This window comes from Hyla sarda, chromosome 2 (genome assembly GCF_029499605.1).
Source record: "Hyla sarda isolate aHylSar1 chromosome 2, aHylSar1.hap1, whole genome shotgun sequence".
Lineage (NCBI taxonomy): Eukaryota > Metazoa > Chordata > Amphibia > Anura > Hylidae > Hyla > Hyla sarda.
The window spans coordinates 77,383,915-77,408,213 of NC_079190.1; the positions used below are offsets into that span (position 1 = coordinate 77,383,915).

A 24,299-nucleotide genomic window follows, 5' to 3' on the forward strand; every position below is an offset into this window, starting at 1 on the left:
GGTTTGCCCGCTGTGGATGAAATAACTCGTGATCTTTCCACCATATGGAAAGAGACCCAAAATTCTCTCTTACAGGCTTCATCACGCATGAAGAAGTTTGCTGATAAGAAAAGAAGAGCTCCCCCCATTTTTTCTCCCGGAGACAAGGTATGGCTCTCCGCTAAATATGTCCGCTTCCGTGTTCCCAGCTACAAATTGGGACCACGCTATCTTGGTCCTTTCAAAATTTTGTGCCAGATCAATCCTGTCTCTTATAAACTTCTTCTCCCTCCTTCTCTTCGTATTCCTAATGCCTTTCACGTTTCTCTTCTTAAACCACTCATCATCAACCGTTTCTCTCCTAAACTTATCTCTCCCACTCCTGTCTCCGGTTCTTCAGATATCTTTCCTGTAAAGGAGATACTGGCCTCCAAAAAGGTCAGAGGAAAAACCTTCTTTTTGGTTGACTGGGAGGGCTGTGGTCCTGAAGAGAGATCCTGGGAACCTGAGGACAATATCCTAGATAAAAGTCTGGTCCTCAGGTTCTCAGGCTCCAAGAAGAGGGGGAGACCCAAGGGGGGGGGTACTGTTACGCCGAGCGCTCCGGGTCCCCGCTCCTCCCCGGAGCGCTCGCTACACTCTCACTCCCGCAGCGCCCCGGTCAGATCCACTGACCGGGTGCGCTGCGATACTGCCTCCAGCCGGGATGCGATTCGCGATGCGGGTGGCGCCCGCTCGCGATGCGCACCCCGGCTCCCGTACCTGACTCGCTCTCCGTCGGTCCTGTCCCGGCGCGCGCGGCCCCGCTCCCTAGGGCGCGCGCGCGCCGGGTCTCTGCGATTTAAAGGGCCACTGCGACGCTGATTGGCGCAGTGGTTCTAATCAGTGTGTTCACCTGTGCACTCCCTATGTATACCTCACTTCCCCTGCACTCCCTCGCCGGATCTTGTTGCCATTGTGCCAGTGAAAGCGTTCCCTTGTGTGTTCCTAGCCTGTGTTCCAGACCTCCTGCCGTTGCCCCTGACTACGATCCTTGCTGCCTGCCCCGACCTTCTGCTACGTCCGACCTTGCTTCTGTCTACTCCCTTGTACCGCGCCTATCTTCAGCAGTCAGAGAGGTTGAGCCGTTGCTAGTGGATACGACCTGGTCACTACCGCCGCAGCAAGTCCATCCCGCTTTGCGGCGGGCTCTGGTGAACACCAGTAGTGACTTAGAACCGGTCCACTAGCACGGTCCTCGCCAATCCCTCTCTGGCACAGAGGATCCACCTCCTGCCAGCCGGCATCGTGACAATAGACTTCCACAATACAGATCTGAATACCATCAGTATATGATCTGTGTATGTGTACGGTAAATATTAATGAGCTGGCTTCACACAGGTGTATTACGATAGACAGGCCGGGACTTGTGGCCGCAAGGCTACGTTTCCACTCGATTTTATATGGCTAGGTTTCCACAAAGGTTTTTTTTCTGGCATTTTTAGGAATAGTGCCACTGCAGTTTTTGAACCAAAGTCAGAAGTGGATCCAGTACGAAGGCAAGGTATACATTATTACCTTATACGTCCTATTACTTTTGAATACACTTCTGGCTTTGGCTTAAAAATGCAGTGGCAGTTTTCCAAAAAACGCCAGAAAAAACCTGTGTGGAAACCGAACCTACCAGTGTTTTTTACCAAAAAAGGCAGGAAAAAATGCCAGAAAAACTGCCACTGCATACTGCCAGAAAAAAACATCTGCCACTGTGTTTTTTTCCACCCAAAAAAAAAATAATTGCAGCTGTTTGGATATTGTTGTGGTGCAACACTTCATTTCCCCTATTCCCAGGCTGTAAAAACTAAAACAACAAACTTTAACTCGCCTTCCTACGTTCCCCCGTTGTGCCGATATCGGCGTCCCGGTCCTCTGGTGCTGCTGGCTTCTTTCTGCTTCCTGGGCCCGGTGGCTCATACTGCACCCAGTGTATCGCCTGCCGCAGCGATGTCCTCCTAGGCCGGTGATAGGCTGAGCACAGGGAGAAGGCGGGGCCCAGGCCCCTTACATAACAGTGCGCTCAGCCTATCACCGGTCAAGGAGGACATCACTGCGGCAGGCGATACACTGGGCGCAGTATGAGTCACCGTGCCCAGGAAGCAGAAAGAAGCCAGCAGCACCGGAGGACCGGGACGCCGATATCGGTGCAACGGGGGAATGTAGTAAGATGAGTTAAAGTTACTTTTTTTTGTTTTTGCAGCCCAAGCACAGGGGAAATGAAGTGTTGCACCACAGTTCTCCTTTAAAAAAAAAATTAACAGGTGGAAACTTAGCCTAATACAGATACTAATACGCTGCAGTAATGCCCTCATGACAAGCCGGCCATAGACAGAAAATTATTCTTTTTAAAACATATGCAAAATAAAAAATACTGATGAAATGCTGCTGCAGTGCAGATCAAATGCAGATGCATCTGTATTTTAATCCCTTAGCATTGACTTCAATGGGCACATTCCATAGGCAAAATGGATTCAAGTAGCACATGCTGTGTTTTTACAATATGCATGTTTTTACAGCCATGTAAATAGCTACATAGATTAACAAAAACCAAACCAAAAATGCCAGAAAAACTACCACTGATTTTCCTTGCGTTTTTTCTGGTGTTTTTCCCTTTGAGTGACAACTGCATTTTTGGTCCCTTTGGCGTTTTTTTCTATTTTGTTGGGTACCAAAAACAAACAAAAAAAAAAATGCAGTAGGGATGGAAAAAGATGTATTAAAATAAATTTTTATTTTTTAAAACAACATTTTCATTAATTTTTAAACAGGGACCAATTTATGTAGGCGGGCAGGGACCTAAAAATGTAGCCAACAATAATAAAAATGTAGAAAGGGGCCATTTAAATGTAAAATCATATATCTTTTATAATAAATTTTGTTAAAATTTGTATTAGTAATATATTTTAATAATGTATTGCAAGAAGGAAGAAAGAGGCTGCACTCACCATGTAGACTTGAGCTGTGCTTTATTTACGGCAAATCATGGGGTACATTCAGTTCCTGTTCTAATAGACAGATCGCCCCGGGTATCACTCCTGACATCCGCTGTGATCGTCTTGTCTATTGCAGAGATGTGGAGCGGCTCTTTACAGCGCTAGCATCTCTGCTCTGAACTCCGGGCCACTCATTCATATTTTCCGCTCAGAGTGGTGATTGGACTGATGGTTGCAGCAAATTCCCGCTCTCAGTGGGAAATATGAATCAGTGATGCGAATTTATATTCACTTCACTGGCCGGCCGGAGTACAGAGCAGAGATGCGGAGCGCAGGAAAAAGCAGCACCGCATCTCAGGGATGAAGGACGATCGCAGCGGGTGTCAGGAGTGACACCTGCTGTGATCTGTCCTTAACTGCAGGTACTACAGCTCCCAACATGGAGCACATTCAGCACTATGCTGGGAGCTGTAGTACCTGCATTAATAGACAGATCGCAGCGTATGTCACTTCTGACACCTGTTGCTATCTGTCTATTAATGCAGGTACTACAGCTCCCAGCATGGAGCAGTCTGTGCTCCATGTTGGGAGCAATAGTACCTGCAGTTAAAGAAAGATCACAGCGGGTGTCACTTCTGATACCTGCTGCGATCCTCCTGTATAATGTATAGATGCGGCCGACCGCTCTTCTATGGTCCCCTGCACTGCCGTATATATACACCTATTCATATTTCCCGCAGAGAGCTGTGATTGGCTGGAACCATATGGCCAATCACAGCTCTCTGCGGGAAGTATATACGGCAGTGCAGGGGACCATAGAAGAGCGCCCGCCCGCATCTATACATTATACAGGAGGATCGCAACGGGTGTCACTTCTGACGATTTGTCAATTAGTACATGTACTACTACTCCCATCATCGAACAGTGTGTTCCATGCTGGGAGTAGTAGTACTACCTAAAAAAAAAATTTAAAATAAAGAAGAAAAAGTTAAAAACACACACACACACTTTATTCAACACATTATTAAAATACATTATTAATAAAAAGTTTAACAAAATTAATTATAACATATAATATTTTTACATTTAAATGACCGCTTTCTAAATTTTTATTATTGTCGGCTACAGTTTTAGTTCCCTGCCTGCCCACATAAATTGATCCCTGTTTCAAAATTCTTAAAACATTTTGTTATAAAAAAAGATACATTTTGTTAAATACTATTTTTTCCATCACTACTGTATCTTTTTTATTTTTTTTAATAGTACCCTACGAAATTTTATTTAAAGAAAGTGTATCTTTTTTGGATCGCTAAAGTCCAAAAAAGAATAATAAACGCCTACAAAAACTTCAGAGTTAAAACTCACATGGCGTTTTTCTTGGCGTTTTTTTTCTCTCCCATAGACTTCTATGGGAGAAAAACGCCAAGATTTTCCTTAAAAAAACGCCAAAGTCTCAACAAGAGGTCATTTTTGAAAAACTGCCAAGGAGCCAAAAATAGCTGAAAAACGCCAAAAGGATTTAAAAAATGCAAAACTGAAAAATGCCAAGTGGATATGGCATTTTGCAGTTCTCTATTGACTTGCAGCTAACGTCTGGCCGCAGCGTTTTTTCACCAAAAAAAGCCATGCGGCAGAATGGGCGTTTTTATTGGGGTTTTTGCCAAAAAAAATGAGGATAGAATTCCACTGAGTTTTTTTCCCACCACCAAAAATGCCAGGAAAAACTGCCAGAAAAACCTGCCACAGCTTTTTCCTGCGTTTTGGCAGTTTTTCTGGCATTTTCCCTGGTGTAGAAACAGACAGTTTTGTACCCTGTGGCAGTTTTCTCACTGTCTTCAGGTGCCAGTCTGCCAATCTGAGCGCCAAGTCGGCAGAGTGTAAGGAGATGAGGAGTGATGTACAGCATCCCTACTCACCTCTGCCGGCTGTATAGTATACAGGGGGGCATAGTGTACTCATGTATACTATACAGGAGCCGGGAATCCGGTCACTATACTGACAGGACTCCCTGCTCCTATAGCCCCTTTGGGCGCTATACACTATATACAGCTATCTATAAATAGCTGTATATAGTGTATACAGAAGAGACTCCCATACCTACATCACTCCCTGTCCCCGCCGGGTCTATGTAGCTCCACCCCTAGTGATGACATCAATAGGTGGCGGAGCTACAGACGGGAGCCAGGCTGGTAAGGGTGTGAGGCTCTGTTCACATTGTCCGTTTTGTATAATGTGAACAGAACCATCTTGCAGTGTCCTCCCAGACAGGGAGACTCCAGCTGTTGCAAAACTACAACTCCCAGCATGCTGGGAGTTGTAGTTCTGCAACAATTGTAGGCTCACTGGGAAGACATTGCACTTTGGGCGCTCTCCCCAGCAGAAAGCGCCAAAAATGTCCTAATCAATTTTTTGTGTTTCTTTTTTCTTCTCATTTCAGATCCATGTCTGCAGAGGATTGTGGTAGATTTGGTGGACTACTGCGGATGAACTGTATTTTTTTCTTTTAATAAAATGGCTAACGAAGGCTATGGGGGAGTGTTTTTTAAAATAACATTTTTCCAATATGTCGTGTTTTTTTTCTTAAAGTTTCAGGCTTAGTAGTGGAAGCAGTCTTATTGACAGAATCCATTACTAAGCCAGGGATTAGCGTTAGCCCCAAAAACAGCTAGCGCTAACCCCCCCCAATTATTACCCCGGTACCCACCGCCACAGGGGTTCTGGGAAGAGCTAGTACCGACAGGCCTGGAGCATAAAAAATGGCGCTCCTGGGCCTAGGCGGTAACAGGCTGGCATTATTTAGGCTGGGGAGGGCCAGTAACAATGGTCCTCGCCCACCCTGGTAACGTCAGGCTGTTGCTGCTTGATTGGTATCTGGCTGAGAATAAAAATATGGGGAACCCTATGTGTTTGTTTTTTTAATTTATTTATGAAAAAAAACTCATATGGTTCCCCGTATTTTTATTCACAGCCAGATACCAACCAAGCAACAACAGCCTGAGGTTACCAGGGTGGGCGAGGGCCATTGTTACTGGCTCTCCCCAGCCTAAATAACGCCAGCCTGTTACCGCCTAGGCCCAGGAGTGCCATTTTTGATGTTCCAGGCCTGTTGGAGTAAATAGTATTGTAACTCACAGCAGATTTCCCCCAATGGGTAGCCCACTGCAAGATACAAGCATGTGCGTATGTATTTTGCTGCAGATTTTCTGCAGTGGATTTTGCTACCCATTTAAGTCAATGGGAAGCAAAATCAGCTGCAGATATATGCACTTGTGAACATACCCTTAATTTTTTTTTCAGCATTATAAAACCTGAAGAGGAAAAATGCATTCTACGGTGCTGGGTCTCTTGCTGGAGATGCAGCATGAAGCTTCGTCTTCTATTGTTTAATTAGATAAGGTGGGAAAAATGGGCACTCAGAAGCTATTTAAGTGCAGAATTAACAAACATATAAAAGTGAAAATTATCGGGGATACACTTTAAGGGTACATTCACAAGGGCGTATTTCTTTTCAAACTCGCAGCATATTTCTCGCTGCAAGTTTGAAAAGGGGCAGGGTCTTCATAGGCTATCGGCAGCGGAAAATTTGCCCCAGACCCTATTGTCTTTAATGGGATCTTTGGCATATTTTCCACAGCGGAGATTCCACTGCTGATAATTTGCTGTGGATAGCCCGCGGAGACCCCACCCCTTTTCAAACTTGCAGTGGGAAATAAGCTGCCAGTTTGAAAAGAAATACGCCTGTGTGAACGTACCCTAAGAATTTAAAGGGGAATTTTACTGGCCAGCATTCAGAACATTTAGTTTCAAATGCTGTGTGTGCGCTGCGAGTGTTGGCCACGCCTCTCGTGACGTCACACCACGCGCCCTCAATGCAAGTCTATCGGAGGGGCATGGCGGTTATCACGCCCCCTCCTATAGACTTGCATTGAGAGAGTGTGGCATCACGAGGGTCGTGGCTGACCCCGCAGCACGCACACAACATTTGGAACTAAATGTTTTGAGTGCTGACCAATCAGATCGCTTCATTTTTAAAAAGGCCTCTAAAAAATAAAAGAAGTGATCTGACTGGTTGCCATGAGCAACTGGTAAACTTTTCCTCTAATCAAGTCTTGATGAATCTCCACCTAATCTTTACACAAAGTGTAGTAATTTTTTTATCACCATGTATTACATATTGTGCAATGGTTCTTTGTTATATCGAAGTCATTGTTAACCCTGTTACCATGAGGAACCCCTGAATGTTTGCATAACAGTTAAGCTGGCAAATATTATAAAGAATATGTAACCTTGCTCTTTTTGTAAACTCCAGGCAGGCTTTTATTTGTCTTTTACTAAGGAAAGGATTCCCTCTGCCATAATGCCCAGATAATTGGAGTGCTGCCACTTTCTAGAAGCTTCCCCATCTGCACACAGGATCTTTGCCACTTAGCTAAAGTAACTATTGTGTTTTTGGTCATCCCTCCAAAGCTAGGTTTCCACACATGTTTTTATTTCTGGCGTTTTTCGAAAAACTGCAGATGCAGCCAGAAGTGTATTAAACAAATTGTAAATATAAAGAAAGGACTTATACTTTTCCTTCCTACTTGATCCGTTTCTTACTTTGGCTCAAAAATTGCATTGGCAGTATTCCAAAAACGACCGGAAAAAAACCTGTGTGTAAACCTAGCCTTAACCAGGCCCTTCTATTCTTATTACTTAGTTTGGTGGGACAGGCAGCTATAAAATAGAACCACTTGTTCCGAAATACAAGTTATGGAGGTCACTGCTCTCTTGGGAAGTTTTAGTGCAGCAGTATTTTTTTTGTATCCCTCTACATCAAGCATGTCAAACTCAAAGGCTAACATGGCCCAAAAAAACAAGGCTTAAGTTTATATGGGCCGCATCCAAAAAAGGACGTAGTAACGCCGGCCCTTGAATTCTGGGAGCGTGACGTGACGTGAGCGAATGTCAATAAGAGGCCCCCACATTAGGTGCAGGAGAGTTCCCCCACATTAGGTTGGCAGTATAGTTCCCCACATTAGGTTGGCAGTATAGTTCCCCACATTAGGTTGGCAGTATAGTTCCCCCACATTAGGTTGGCAGTATAGTTCCCCACATTAGGTTGGCAGTATAGTTCCCCACATTAGGGTGGCAGTATAGTTCCCCACATTAGGTTGGCAGTATAGTTCCCCACATTAGGTTGGCAGTATAGTTCCCCACATTAGGTTGGCAGTATAGTTCCCCACATTAGGTTGGCAGTATAGTTCCCCACATTAGGTTGGCAGTATAGTTCCCCACATTAGGTTGGCAGTATAGTTCCCCCAAATTAGGTTGGCAGTATGTTCCCCACATTAGGTTGGCAGTATAGTTCCCCACATTAGGGTGGCAGTATAGTTCCCCACATTAGGTTGGCAGTATAGTTCCCCACATTAGGTTGGCAGTATAGTTCCCCACATTAGGTTGGCAGTATAGTTCCCCACATTAGGTTGGCAGTATAGTTCCCCACATTAGGTTGGCAGTATAGTTCCCCACATTAGGTTGGCAGTATAGTTCCCCCATATTAGGTTGGCAGTATGTTCCCCCACATTAGGTTGGCAGTATAGTTCACGTTCTTGTTATGTGGTAGACGGCAGAATAATGGGGAAAATTTGATTTTTTTAACACAAGGATCACAAATTGTGAAAAAGTGTAAGGGTCTCAATACTTTCAGAATGCATTATAGCTACTGGAACCAAGATAATGTAAAAAAATATATACATAAAGGAAACAATATTATGAATGAAGACTTTTGATAAGGGCTGCATCGAGCTAGGCCGGTACCACAGAAAGCGACGTAGCAGGGATCATGGGGAAATGAGGATTAGCTAGCTCCAAGGACACAGTCGTCTTAAGACTGCGAGCAGCTGGGGAGAGATCTACAAGCTTCCAGCATGAGACTGTACAACCACTGAGAGGTAGGAGATTTCACAAATATTTTATTTTAATCGTATATATTTAGAGCACAAACGATAAGGAGATCACATTTTATTGGATGATACAAACTGTGTCTGTATGCTGCTGAACTCCAACGCTCTTCATCCTCAAATCCTCCAACACAACGACTGAAGTATTTTTATGAAATTTATCATTCAAACCAGGTATTTCGGAAGTATTTTCTTCATAGTAGAAGTACAGGTAGGAGACATAATGCTACTTTCATGAGTAATTTTAATATAATGCAACTTGGAAAATGTATGTAAAGAAGTTCTTGTACAGAGAAGTTAAGTCGCAGTAGCTGTTATATAAAAATAGAAATCCAACATTTCTCTTCCTCGTAAAGTAACAAGAATATGCTCTTCTCCTTTTTGTTCTTCTTTTCCATAATATGGTTTGGTCAGAAACTACGATTTATTCAGTATGTAAAAGTTTTTTATGGTGGTGAGTAACAGACTAACTTGTGATCACAACACAACAGATATTGACAGCCTGTATTATATTAATGTACAAGTAAAGAATATCACAACATTTTATTGAGAGACACAGTATTACGACACCAGGGACGAACACCATCGATAGACGCCCCTGCACAAGTAAAGTACAATATATGGGCTGTTGGATTTCCAACTGTTAATTTGATGTAAGATTCCTTGTGATGTCACACAATAGATGTCACAATAACTGACAACTATTTAGCCAACTAAAATTCACTTGTCATCAAGTGAAAAGAAGATAGCGGAGCACTCACCAGGTCAGTAAAAGGCTTCTTTATTGATCATGTCGATCAGTTGGGATACATGCAGGGGAGGATGTAATGGACGCGGGGGTACAGGGAACAGCGACAGACCGTTTACATGCCAGAGCGCTAGCACCGGCCTGACGAAGCGCTCCGGCGCGTAAACGGTCCGTCGCTGTTCCCTGTACCCCCGCGTCCATTCCATCCTCCCCTGCATGTATCCTGATTGATCGACATGATCAATAAAGAAGCCTTTTACTGACCTGGTGAGTGCTCCACTATCTTCTTTTCACTTGATGTAATTTGCTGTTTATGCTTGGCGTGGTAGCACTGAAGAGGTTGAAGTTACTTGTTTCCAGGGACTGTGTGGATCAGGTGTCCATCCATTTGAGTTGTATGCAACGTAAGGAAAGGTGCTGAGACCTATCTTCTATGTGTATGTAAAATACACTTGTGATGTCACAGTGACCTAAAGAGGTTATCCAGCTATTAAAAACATATCCCCTATCCACAAGATAGGGCATAAGTGTCTGATTGCGAGGGCACTGGGACCCCTTTGCTATCTCCAAAACGGGGCCCGACTCTTCTCATTGAATGCTCTGGTCCCCAACTTTTTGAGACACACTGGTCTCGGCTGTGATGACCCACTCAGCCCCTCACCGACTGAGACAGGATACAACTGTGGCTGGTGATTGATTGAGCGGCTATCACTGTACATCTCAGTAGGTGGGGCCAAAGTGCTCAGTGTAAAGAGTTGGGCCCGTTCTGGAGATCGCGAGGGCGGGGGGTTTGTACCCCCTGTGAATAGACACTTATCCCCTATTCTGTGGAAAGGGGATCCATTTTTAAAAGCTAAAGGAACTGAAGGAAACACACTCTTGATGTCACTGTAGCTTAACTGACTGAAACCAACATGTGATGTCACAGAAGTTACCTTATGAAAACTCAGTTCTGATGTCACAGCAGATTACAGTTATGGAACCTACTTGTGATACCATAGCCACATTACTGATGAAAACACACACTTGATGTCCCAATAGCTTATATGCCTGAAACCCACTTAGGATGTCATAGAAGCTTACCTGCAGAAATGCAGTTATGATGTCACAGTAAGGTACCTGGCAAATTCCCTCTTGTGATGTCACAGCAGATTACTTAAAGGGGTACTCCCGCCCTAGACATCTTAACCCCTATCCAAGGATAGAGGATAAGATATCTGGTTGCGGGGGTCCGGCCACTGGGGACCCCCGCGATCTCTCCTGCAGCCCTTAGTCATCTGCAGAATGGAGCCGAAGTTTGCTCCGTGCCTGATGACTCACGGTACAGGGATCTGTGATTTGTGATGTCATGGCCCCACCCCCTTAAAGCAAGTCTATGTGAGGGGCGTGACGATGGCCCCTCCCCCTCCCATAGATTGCATGATTGCATTAAGGGGTGGGATGTGGTGTCATGAGGAGGCATCACAAACCACCAGTCCCTGTATCGTGAGTCATCAGGCACAGAGAAAACTTTGGCTCCATGCTGCAGATGACTAGGGTCTACAGGAGAGATCACGGGGGTCCCCAGCGGCCAGACCCCCCCAATCAGACATCTTATATCCTATCCTTGGATAGGGGATAAGATGTCTAGGGGCGGCGTACCCCTTTAATGGAAACACATCTGTGATTGCAAACCATCTGTAGCCTCATGGGAAGTAAAAATAGGGGAATTTTTCCCAGTGTCCACAAAAAAAGAAAAATGAATAGGGGGAGATTTATAAAAACATGTGCAGAGGAAAAGTGGAACAGTTGCCTATAGAAACCATCAGATTGCTTCTTTAATTTTAAGTTGGAGTAGCTTCTGTAGGTTATTGTGACTGTATTTATTATCATTTACAGTAAATTCTGCTAATGTGTTCACATCAGTATATATCACTCATAATCTTTATGATATATATATTTTTTTTTTTTTTTGTTTCACTATGACTGGCCATGATTTTCAGATATTTATAGGGAGATATATCAAAACCTGAGTAGAGGAAGAGTGGTGAGCTGCCCATAGCAACCAATCATTTCTTCTTTCATTTTTAGAGAGGCCTCTGATAAATAAGAGAAACTATCTGATTGGATACAATCAAAAGAAAAAAACTGTAGCCAGCTCTCCGCTTTTGTAGACCTTGAGACCTTGTAGACCTTTGTAGACCATGCACTCAATTAGAATCTGGAAGCCAGAAAAATGCCGAGCCGTATCCTCGGTATAGATGCAATGCAGGAGAAATTCCAAAACAGGAAAAAGTTTCCAGCTCCCAGGAAAAAATTATATTAAAAGTTCAAAATTTAATCAATCCATTTAAAAATCAGCATGAAAGAAAAAAACACCCAATGAGTCAAAAACACAACGCCAACGGCATTATCTTTTTCACTGTATCAGTTCCACTTCTGGTTCTGGTAAAAAATAGTGACCTAAATGAGGATAAAAATACCCTTTGTAAACATAGATAATTTCCCACTTGGTTTTCTTTCTGGCAGTTTTTGGAGATCTGCCACTGCAGCTTTTCAGCCAAAGCCAGAAGTGTATTCAAAAGGCATAGGACATATAAAGGAAGGAATTACACTTCTCCTCCCTTATGGATCCACTTCTGACATTGGCTCAAAAACTGCAGTGGCAGCTATCCAAAAACTGCCAGAAAAAAACCCAAGTGGAAACCTAGCCTAAAGGAGTACAAATGACCTACATCCCTGTTCTGTTGTTCTTACCCAGGGATCTCATTACTTGCTGGTTTACTCTCTGAACTGTGACCCTTCTGTTGCCAGGCAACAGAGCACACACTTTCCCACAATCCCCTGTGTCTACATACACAGTAAAGACTAACAACTGATATGCAGGTAAACGGAGCATGCTTACCTACCTCAAGGAATGCCCCAAGATGGTGGTAACCAAGGACAACGGCCAAACAAGTATCTATTCTAAGGCTATGTTGACACAATGGAAGTTTTGTGTGGAATTCCACAGGGAGATTTTCCATGCAGACATTAGCCCATGTGAACATAGCCTAACACCTAAAGATCTGTCCCACAATTAGAGAAAAACTATCTTATCACCTGGGTCTGACCTCTGAGGTCTCAGGTTATAGAGCAGCAGTTATGCTTGCGCATTACCACTCCATTCATTGTCTATGGCATCTGCTGGAGATAGCTCAATACAGTGCTTGCCTCTGGCAGCTGTCATATAGAATGGAGGGAGAGGTGGTCACATGTGTGCATTGCAGCTCCATTCTTATAGGAGACTTGGATACCCATTTATGAGGGGGGTTCCAGAGGTTGGAACTCCTGAGCGATTAGTTAACCCCTTAAGGACTCAGGGTTTTTCCGTTTTTGCACTTTCGTTTTTTCCTCCTTACCTTTTAAAAATCATAACCCTTTCAATTTTCCACCTAAAAATCCATATTATGGCTTATTTTTTGCGTTGCCAATTCTACTTTGCAGTAACATTAGTCATTTTACCCAAAAATGCACGGCGAAACGGAAAAAAAAATCATTGTGCGACAAAATCGAAAAAAAAACGCCATTTTGTAACTTTTGGGGGCTTCCGTTTCTACGCAGTGCATATTTCGGTAAAAATTACACCTTATCATTATTCTGTAGGTCCATACGGTTAAAATGATACCCTACTTATATAGGTTTGATTTTGTCGCACTTCTGGAAAAAATCATAACTACATGCAGGAAAATTTTTACGTTTAAAAATGTCATCTTCTGACCCCTATAACTTTTTTATTTTTCCACGTACGGGGCGGTATGAGGACTCATTTTTTGCGCCGTGATCTGAAGTTTTTATTGGTATGATTTTTGTTTTGATATGACTTTTTGATCACTTTTTATTCATTTTTTTATGTTATAAAAAGTTACCAAAATACGCTTTTTTGGACTTTGGAATTTTTTTGCGCGTACGCCATTGACCGTACGGCTTAATTAATGATATATTTTTATAGTTCGGACATTTACGCACGCGGCGATACCACATATGTTTATTTTTATTTTTTTTTACACTGTTTTATTTTTTTTATGGGAAAAGGGGGGTGATTCAAACTTTTATTAGGGAAGGGGTTAAATGACCTTTATTAACACTTTTTTTTAACTTTTTTTTTTGCAGTGTTATAGGTCCCATAGGGACCTATAACACTGCACACACTGATCTCTCATCCTGATCACAGGCGTGTATTAACACGCCTGTGATCAGCATTATCGGCGCTTGACTGCTCCTGCCTGGATCTCAGGCACGGAGCAGTCATTCGTCGATCGGACACCGAGGAGGCAGGTAAGAGCCCTCCCGGTGTCCGATCAGCTGTTCGGGACGCCGCGATTTCACCGCGGCGGTCCCGAACAGCCCGACTGAGCAGCCGGGATACTTTCAGTTTCACTTTAGAAGCGGCGGTCAGCTTTGACCGCCGCTTCTAAAGGGTTAATACCGCACATCGCCGCGATCGGCGATGTGTGGTATTAGCCGCGGGTCCCGGCCGTTGATTAGCGCCGGGACCCACGCGATATGATGCGGGATCGCGGCGCGATCCCGCTTCATATCGCGGGAGCCAGCGCAGGACGTAAATATACGTCCTGCGTCGTTAAGGGTTTAAAGGGGTACTCCGCCCCTGGACATCTTATCCACGTCCCAGCGACCAGACCCCTGCAATCAGACATCTTATCCCCTAGAGTACCCCTTTAACCCTATTCTGTAAAGCATACATACCTTCTAATGGTGGGACAACACTGTTAAGCTGCCCATACATTTTAGATCTCCCAATTCCCCCATACACAAGGCCTGGCCAATTGTGCATGTATCCTGAAAGAGAAGGAAAGGTGCTGTTAGATACCTCTGGCAGCAGCCTATTTCCCTGAGAACAAGAGGACCGGACATGCCGAAATTTAACATTCCCAATTGTATCTCTAAAGACCCTGAGAGTAAGGCCAAAACAAGGCAACCAATGCATGATTTTGACGGCATTGAATGTTACATTTCGGCCACATGTACAGTAGCTGACTGCTTGCATGGCTGAATCCTAAGTTTATGGGGATCTTTAAATGGGCACTGTCAGATACAAAAACTTTTGATATGTTGTAAAGCATTCAAAAAACAGTAGGTTATGCAATTGCTCTCTTTAGAACATTTTCAGTATTTCATACTGAAAAAGCCAGTCAAACAACTGCCCCCCCTGCCTGCTTGGACACATACTAGTCCTGCTGTGTCCGTGCTTCATCACCTATGTCATGGACACACTTCCTTGATTGACAGCTGTGAGTGCAGGGCTCACAGCTGGAGGAAAAACCCTCTCACTGTCAACTTGTTTCCCGCTACTTTCAGTGAGGAAAAGCTGGGAGTTGTAGTTTTGCTAATGCTAGGGGAGATGTGAGCAGACAGCATACTGAGGGAGGGGGCGGAGACCCGCACAGTGAGGCCACACCCCCTCCCTTTGAGAGAAATTCAGACTAGTAAGCTAAATTAAAAGTGTAAAAAAATAAATAAATAAAGGTGCTAGACCCATACAAATTAGATTTACATGGTCAGGATTAGGTACTGAGTGATATATAAAATTTTTTTTTTTTTTTTGTTGGATCTGACGGGTACGCTTTAAGCCTATTAAATAGGCAGAACCAGAGTATTGGCACAACCTGAGTTCTCTTGTCTGCTGTTGCATGATTGTCCATCAAAATGTAAGTGACTTAAGTCTTATTGTCACTGAAACACATAAATCAATGGCAGAAAAGTAAAACATTTTTTTTTTAATTTCTAGGAGGCATCATGAATGAAGTGTCGGTCCTTCGCCTGCCAGTAAAGGAGGATGTAAATGAAGTGATCCATGGCTTGGAAGGGGCAGCACTCAAACACAGTGATAGCCGTCTGCCTTTTCAGGTAATGGGAAATAATACCATAAGTAATATCTGTTTGAGCTTCTTTCCCATAATCACTCTGACTGCAAAATAAATGTGTATCAGTTGAAAAAAGATACTTTACCTCTACGAGTATCTTGAATTTGTTTTTACCCACATTGAAAATGATGTTGACTATCAAGGCTGCATTCTATCCTCACTGTTTCCTATGATGTCTTCACAAAAATAAGGTTCATATTAGAGCTTATGCAATGTCTGTCAGTCTATTAGGCTCTCTTTACATCTGGTTATGGATTGTTTTTTTAATGGAGGTCACAACGCAGGCGAGACATTCTCTATTACAGACACAAGGGTTCTGAGGTGGTGCCCAGTGTCTTGAAAGGAAGAATAGTGCACCATGCAGTCCTATGGCTTTTCTCAAATCTATGCTACTATGTGCATGTCTTCTCAGCAGGGAGAGGAGAATAGTCCACTAGCAACGCACCTCTGTCTGCAGTTTATCTCCCTTGAGAACAAAAAGACCAGGCACTGAAATTCAACATTGTAAACTCTTGCACAATCATCCACCCATACAAATATGCCAGTAATCCAGTTCCATTGAAATTATTTGTGTTGGTACCTTAAGAGGTGGTTATTTACATAATTGGGGAGAGTTTTTAAATCTTGTACAAAGGCAGTTTCCCCCTATGAACTAATCAGATTCCAGTTTTGGGCCCATTAAAATTAATCTTTCCTTGTCCATGCCTACTTCAAGCATTGAGTTAGCTTTAAATGGTCACTATCGTTTCAAAAAACTTCCCTCCTTGTGATAGCCTATGTGATTCCTAACACATCTGTAAATCAATTCATATTCCAAAAGGATTCTTTACCCTAGAAACACTTTTCTAAAGCCTTGGCCACTAAGTGTCTCTTTTTCCTGCAATCTTCTGTCCACTGCCTGTTGTTAGGGTTAAAGGGGTGCTCCGCCCCTAGACATCTTATCCCTTATCCAAAGGATAGGGAATAAGATGTCTGATCTCGGCTGCAGCACCCCGCTATCATTACTGCACAGAGCTAACTCGCTCCATGCGTAATGACGGGCAATACAAGGGCCGGAGCATAGACTTGTATTGAGAAGGGTACTGATGCGTCCACCATTACCTCAACACGTGTTTTGTTCCTCGTCAGGATCTCACATACAGGGCGAAATATAATCCCCCTCATAATTTTCAAAATCAAAATTTTTAAAAGTCTCATTTAGGCTAAGTTTCCACTTGGTTTTTATTGTGTCTTTTTTACAAAAAAAATGCCAAAACGCCCCCCCCCCCCCCATGGTGTTTTTTCATTGAAAAAACGCTGCAGCCAGATGTTAGCTGTAAATCAATGAGAAATTGCAAAATTATTTTTCCACTTTGCGTTTTTCAGTTTGGCATTTTTATAATCCTTTTGGCGTTGTTTTACTCTTTGATGGAGATACCTTTTTTAATAAAATTTTGTAGGGTATCATTAAAAAGAAATTATAAAAAAGATACAGTAGTAATGGAAAAAATTGTATTTATAGAAATGTATCTTTTTTATAACAAAATGTTATTAATTTTTAAACAGGGATCAATTTATGTGGGCGGGCAGGGCACTAAAAATGTAGCCGACAATGATAAAAATGTAGTGTGTGTGTTTTTCACTTTAGTGAATCAGTACTACTACTCGCAAGGGGGAGTAGTAGTACCTGAATTAATTGACAGATCGCCCCGGGTGTCCTTTCTGACACCCCTTGCGATCGTCCTGTATAATGTATAGATGCGGCCGGCTGTTCTTCTCTGGTCCCCTGCACTGCCGTATATATACACATATTCATATTTCCCGTAAAGAGCTGTGATTGGCCAGACAGTTCCAGCCAATCACAACTAACTCTATGTGGGAAATATGAATAGGTGTATATACATCAGTGCAGGGGACCAAAGAAAAGTGGCCGGTGTGAGGTGCAAATTTGCGCCTCGTGCAGACTTGCTTCTGCCCCTCCTCTCAGCTCTCCAAAGATTTCCGAAGTTAGAGCTGGGTGGGAGGGCAGAGCGAAGACAGAGCAGGTGGAGAGAGCAGGTACATGCCCCCCTCCCCTTCCTCTGCCTTCGGAGGACGCAGGTCTGCACAGGAGAAAGAACACAGAGCAGGGGAGAGAGGACGTACACGCCTCCCTCATCTCCCATCCCTGAGCTCTGCCTGTGTTCTCTGAACGGGAGGATGACAAAGTGCACAGGCTGTGGATTTATAGACTTTATGGCTGGGGACTAAAGCTGGGGATGATCTCGATGTGTGAAAGGGGGGGGGGGAATACTTCACAGACTGGTGATAATTCCTATAATGTGCTGTGTATAACTCTGCACGGGCTGTATATATATATTTGTGTACTGTGTATAACTCTGTACGGGCTGAACATATATTAGTGTGCTGTGTATAACACAGGTTTCTTTGAACTGCAAGGGGGAGGACGAACTGCACGTGCTGTTTTCTGATTTTTCATGGGGTGTTCATTAGTCCCATAAAGAGGACACAGAAATGAATGGGGTTTGTACAGGACATGAACATCACTGTATGAACCCTGTTCAGCGTTCATACAGGGACATAGAAATACACAGTATTCATACAGGGAAGCAGAAATGCACGGGGTTCATACAGGAAAGCAGAAAAGCACGGGGTTCATACAGGGACATAAAAATGCACGGGGTCCATACAGGGAAGCAGAAATGCACGGGGTCCATACAGGGAAGCAGAAATGCATGGGGTCCATACAGGGAAGCGGAAATGCACGGGGTTCATACAGGGAAGTAGAAAGGCACTGTAGGAAACACATGCGTAACCCACCCATATAAGCCTACCCTTAGGGTACGTTCACAGGAGCGGACCCACAGCGTATTTTACACTGCAGATCCGCCGTTGAAGAACCGCTGCATGGTGGCTTTACATGTGCCTGCTCGGAACGGCAATATGCAGCTTTGTGCGAGTTGTTGCGCATGCGTGGTGTCCTTTCACAAACCGCGGGTGCTCCCCCTGCTCCATGAGCTAGGCAGAGAGCAGCTGCAATGTGCGAGTATACTGTGCATGCGTGCTGCGACTCGCACATTGCAGTGTGTCTGCTCGTAGCTGCATATTGCCGCTTCGAGCACGCACATGTAAAGTCACCATTCAGGGGTCCTTCAGCGGCGGATCCGCAGCGTAAAATATACTGTGGGTCTGCTTGTGTGAACATACCCTAAGGGAGTACCTGCTGCTGGTTTGAGTGGTGGTTGGTGTTTTGCGGCAGATTTTTCACAGCAGAAAAACACCTGTGAAACATTAGCTGCAGAAACCCACAGCGAGAAACTGACGGGTAATCCATCCTTGTGAATGTATCGTTTATAGTAAATTGTTCCTAATGCTTTCTCCTCTCTGCACTTCTTTTAGATCTTCCCAGACCCTTGTGAAGAAGAAGAGGTCCCAGTGAAAATGAGAGGAAGATTGCCTTCCATTGTGGTGGAGCCAACAGATATAATAGATGTGGAAAGCGGTGAGCTGAGATGGCCACCAGAGTCTGCAAGAAGAGAAAGAGAGAAGGGTGAACATGATGGAGAAAAAGCAGAAGAAGGTATCTAATTTTATCAACTAAAAACCTATTGTCTCACTGCTGTAGGTCACATGTGTACATTGTTATTTCCCTAAGAATTTGACAAATGCTGTAGAAATGTTTTGTTAGCTTATAAATCAATCCTATATAATATGGCCTTCAAAGGTGGTCACCTTAAACTTAAAATTTTGATATTGGAATAGGACCTTGAAAGGATACTGAACTTAGTAGAAAGCTTATAATATTAAACTTAAAATATAAATGCTAATATAAATCACATACAGTAATGTATTTCCTACAAAGAAGGGAAAAAAAAAAAATGCCCACAAATCCGCAAACACAGTGGGGGAGATTTATCAAAACCTGTCCAGAGGAAAAGTTGCTGAGATGCCCATAGCAACCAATCAGATCACTTCTTTCATTTTTAAATAGGCCTATGAAAAATGAAAGAAGCGATCTGATTGGTTGCTATGGGCATCTCAGCAACTTTTCCTCTGGACAGGTTTTGATAAATCCCCCCCAGTGTTCTTTAAGAAATATTTTTTATTTATGAAAGGTGTACTGCAGTGTAGGACGATTTATCCCCTAGGGCAGTGATGGCGAACCTATGGCACGCGTGCTACAGGTGGCACGCCGAGCCCCCTCTGAGGGCACGTGGCCATAGTTCGCCATTAGCCCATTCGGGACATCCCTGTGTTCCGAAAGATCTTTTTGGGACACAAGGATGCCCCAGTTACCTTTCTGCGGCCCCACGTTAACTTTAAAATCGCAGGGGCCGCTGGGAGGTAGTGCAAGCAGGGACGTCACTGATGTCCCATGTGTGAGCCCATAGCAACAGCAGAGCGGAGCAATGCAGCGAGGAGGAGGACACACGTGCATGGTAAGTTACCTGTATGTACGTCATCTTCAGCGTTCCGACGACCGCTCCTCCGGTCCCGGGACCTACTGCTATGGCATGTAGGCCATAGCAGTAGACTGTGACCCCAGACCGGAGGAGCGGTTGTCGGAACACTGAAGTGGGGCAGTACAAAGGCATACAGCCTCCAGCCATACACTGTATATGGCTGAACGCTGTATGTCTGTGGGGGAGCTATCCTGCACATAATGTGGGGGGGAACTATACCGTACCCAATGTGGGGAACTATACTGTACCTAATGTGGGGGAACTATACTGCACCTAATGTGGGGGAACTATACTGCCAACCTAATGTGGGGGAACTATACTGCCAACCTAATGTGGGGGAACTATACTGCCAACCTAATGTGGGGGAACTATACTGCACCTAATGTGGGGGAACTATACTGCCAACCTAATGTGGGGGAACTACAACCTAATGTGGGGGGAACTATACTGCTCCTAATGTGGGGGAAGTATACTGCACCTCATGTGCGGGGAACTACAACTTAATGTGGGGGGACTTATACTGCCAGCCTAATGTGGGGGAATTGTGCTGCCAATCTAATGTGGGGGAACTATAAACAATAAATTAAAAAAATAAAAGTTTGGATCATTGAACTCTGCTGTTGTGTTCTTCTTTTAAATCAAAATATATTAATTAGTTATGGCAACTGTATGAGTTGTTTTTTCTAAACTTAAACCTCAGTATTCTGATTTAATTGCTGTGCTGGCACTTTGAGGGAAAAAAGTTGGCGTGCATTACGGTTTGGGCACTCAGGCTCAAAAAGGTTCGCCATCACTGCCCTAGGGGATAAGTGTCTAATCACGGGGGTCTGACCGCAGGGGGCCCCCCTGCGAGCTCCTGCACTGTGCTCCGGCTCTCCTTGCGCACAGAGCGGGAGTCAGCACGCAATCTTCATTCATCTCTTTGGGAGAGCCAGTATCTTCAGCTCCCCCATATGAATGGAGGGCACATGCCGAATCCTGCTCCGTGCACGAGGAGAGCTGGATGCAGGAGATCTCAAGAGTCCCAGCAGTCAGACCCCCTTGATCCTGTAGATACTGTGGGTATCAAAAGTTTGGGCACCCCAGGTAAAAATTTGTATTAATGTGCATAAAGAAGCCAAGGAAAGATGGAAAAATCTCCAAAAGGCATCAAATTACAGATTAGACATTCTTATAATATGTCAACAAAAGTTAGATTTTATTTCCATCATTTACACTTTCAAAATAACAGAAAACAAAAAAATGGCGTCTGCAAAAGTTTGGGCACCCTGCAGAATTTATAGCATGCACTGCCCCCTTTTCAAAGCTGAGACCTGCCAGTGACATGTATTGTTCTCAATCATCATCTGGAAAGACCAGGTGATGTCAATCTCAAAGGTTTTAAATGCCCAGACTCATCTGACCTTGCCCCAACAATCAGCACCATGGGTTCTTCTAAGCAGTTGTTTAGAAATCTGAAACTGAAAATAGTTGACGCCCACAAAGCTGGAGAAGGCTATAAGAAGATAGCAAAACGTTTTCAGTTGTCAATATTCTCTGTTCGGAATGTAATTAAGAAATTGCAGTAATCACGAACAGTGGAAGATAAAGCAAGATCTGGAAGACCAAGAAAAATATCAGACAGAACAGCTCGCAGGATTGTGAGAAAAACTATTCAAAACCCACATTTGACTGCACAATCCCTCCAGAAAGATCTGGCAGACACTGGAGTTGTGGTACACTATTCCACTATGAAGAGATCCTTGTACAAAAATGGTCTTCATGGAAGAGTCATCAGAAGAAAACCTCTTCTACGTCCTCACCACAAAAATTCAGCGTTTGAACTTTGCAAATGAACATATAGACAAACCTGATCGATTTTGGAAACAAGTTCTGTGGACCGATGAAATTGAACTTTTTGGCCGGAATGAGCAAAGGTACGTTTGGAAAAGAAGGAGAACAGAATTTAATGAAAAGAACCTCTGTCCAACTGTTAAGCATGGGGGTGGATCAATCATGCTTTGGGGTTGTATTGCAGCCAGTGGCACAGGGAACATCTCACGAGTAGAAGGAAAAATGGATTCAATAAAATTTCAGCAAATTTTGGATGCTAACTTGATGCCATCTGTGAAAAAGCTGAAGTTAAAGAGAGGATGGCTTCTACAAATGGATAATGATCCTAAACACACCTCAAAATCCACTGAAGGTTTTGCCATGGCCTTCACAATCTCCTGACCTCCACATAATTGAAAATCTATGGATAGACCTTAAAAGAGCAGTGTGTGACAGACAGCCCAGAAATCTCAAAGAACTGGAAGACTTTTGTAAGGAACAATGGGCAAGGATACCTCAAACAAGAATTGAAAGACTCTTGGCTGGCTACAAAATGCATTTACAAGCTGTGATGTTTGCCAAAGGGGGCAGTACAAGATATTAACTCTGCAGGGTGCCCAAACTTTTGCAAACGCCATTTTTTTTGTTTTCTGTTATTTTGAAAGTGTAAATGATGGAAATAAAATCTAACTTTTGGTGACATATAAGAATGTCTAATCTGTAATTTGATGCCTTTTGGAGATTTTTCCATCTTTCCTTGGCTTCTTTATGCACATTAATACAAATTTTTACCTGGGGTGCCCAAACTTTTGATCCCCACTGTAGGGGATAAATTGTCATACACTGCAGTACTCCTTTAAATTTATCACAAACATAACTTTAACCCCAACCCAAATTATTATTATTATATTTTTGCATAATTCATGAAATAAAAATGTAGGACACAAAGAAGAGGGACATGCAATAGACACTGCATGGGCTCATAATACTTGGAAGGTACATAGCAACTATTAAGTGCACATATGCTACTATGATATTATTGTAAACTATCAAACTCCCCATTGCTGCTCTCTATATAATAACCTTGCAAAAACAGTATCTCTCTATGTAAATCTCACATATGACTCATACAACTACCCCTCATTGTAAGGACCATATGTGAAATGCATATGGTGAACATATCGGTACAAACCAAAAGGATGAATTATACTCACCAATAATTCCTTTTCTGGGAGTCTCCACGAAAGCACCCATGAGATTAACTCCTCCTGATTGGGACTGGAAAAACACTGATCTTTCAAGGTCATTTTTTTGGATTTGAGCAGAAGGACGGAATTACAATTGTTACGCCGAGCGCTCCGGGTCCCTGCTCCTCCCCGGAGCGCTCACGGCGTCTCTCTCCCTGCAGCGCCCCGGTCGGTCCCGCTGACCGGGAGCGCTGCACTGACATGGCCGTCGGGGATGCGATTTGCACAGCGGGACGCGCCCGCTCGCGAATCGCATCCCAACTCACTTACCCGTCCCGGTCCCCTGCTGTCATGTGCTGGCGCGCGCGGCTCCGCTCTCTAGGGCGCGCGCGCGCCAGCTCTCTGAGGCTTAAAGGGCCAGTGCACCAATGATTGGTGCCTGGCCCAATTAGCTTAATTGGCTTCCACCTGCTCCCTGGCTATATCTGCTCACTGCCCCTGCACTCCCTTGCCGGATCTTGTTGCCTTGTGCCAGTGAAAGCGTTTAGTGTTGTCCAAAGCCTGTGTTACCTGAACTCCTGCTATCCATCTTGACTACGAACCTTGCCACCTGCCCCGACCTTCTGCTACGTCTGACCTTGCCTCTGCCTAGTCCTTCTGTCCCACGCCTTCTCAGCAGTCAGCGAGGTTGAGCCGTTGCTAGTGGATACGACCTGGTTGCTACTGCCGCAGCAAGACCATCCCACTTTGCGGCGGGCTCTGGTGAACACCAGTAGCCTCTTAGAACCGGTCCACCAGCACGGTCCACGCCAATCCCTCGCTGACACAGAGGATCCACTACCTGTAAGCCAAATCGTGACAGTAGATCCGGCCATGGATCCCGCTGAGGTGCCGCTGCCAAGTCTCGCTGACCTTACCACGGTGGTCGCTCAGCAATCGCAGCAGATTGCCCAACAAGGACAGCAGCTGTCGCAGTTGACCGCCACGTTACAGCAACTTCTGCCTCTGCTACAGCAGCAACCATCTCCTCCGCCAGCTCCTGCACCTCCTCCGCAGCGAGTGGCCGCTCCTAGCCTCCGCTTGTCCCTGCCGGACAAATTTGATGGGGACTCTAGACTCTGCCGTGGATTTCTGTCTCAATGTTCCCTGCACATGGAGATGTTGTCGGACTTGTTTCCTACAGAACGGTCTAAGGTGGCGTTCGTAGTGAGCCTTCTTTCAGGAAAGGCCTTGTCTTGGGCCACACCGCTCTGGGACCGCAATGATCCTGCCACAGCCACAGTCCAGTCCTTCTTCGCTGAAGTCCGTAGTGTCTTCGAG

At 44.3% G+C, this 24,299-nt stretch overlaps 1 protein-coding gene across 6 annotated transcripts in view; it reads left to right on the forward strand.

The window, feature by feature from the left end:
* Nucleotides 1–8,704: 8,704 nt before the first annotated feature.
* The window catches only part of LOC130358639 (protein LBH-like), a 42,192-nt gene continuing 26,597 nt past the window's right edge, over nt 8,705–24,299 (forward strand). Inside the window, exons 1-4 of one of the 6 annotated variants that reach the window (XM_056562159.1) lie at nt 9,024–9,098; nt 9,302–9,341; nt 15,403–15,521; nt 18,917–19,097. In XM_056562159.1, the coding sequence (XP_056418134.1) occupies nt 9,039–9,098; nt 9,302–9,341; nt 15,403–15,521; nt 18,917–19,097 (400 nt within the window). In that variant the 5' untranslated portion in view covers nt 9,024–9,038. The other 5 variants (XM_056562162.1, XM_056562163.1, XM_056562161.1 and 2 more) reach the window with 5 other exon arrangements.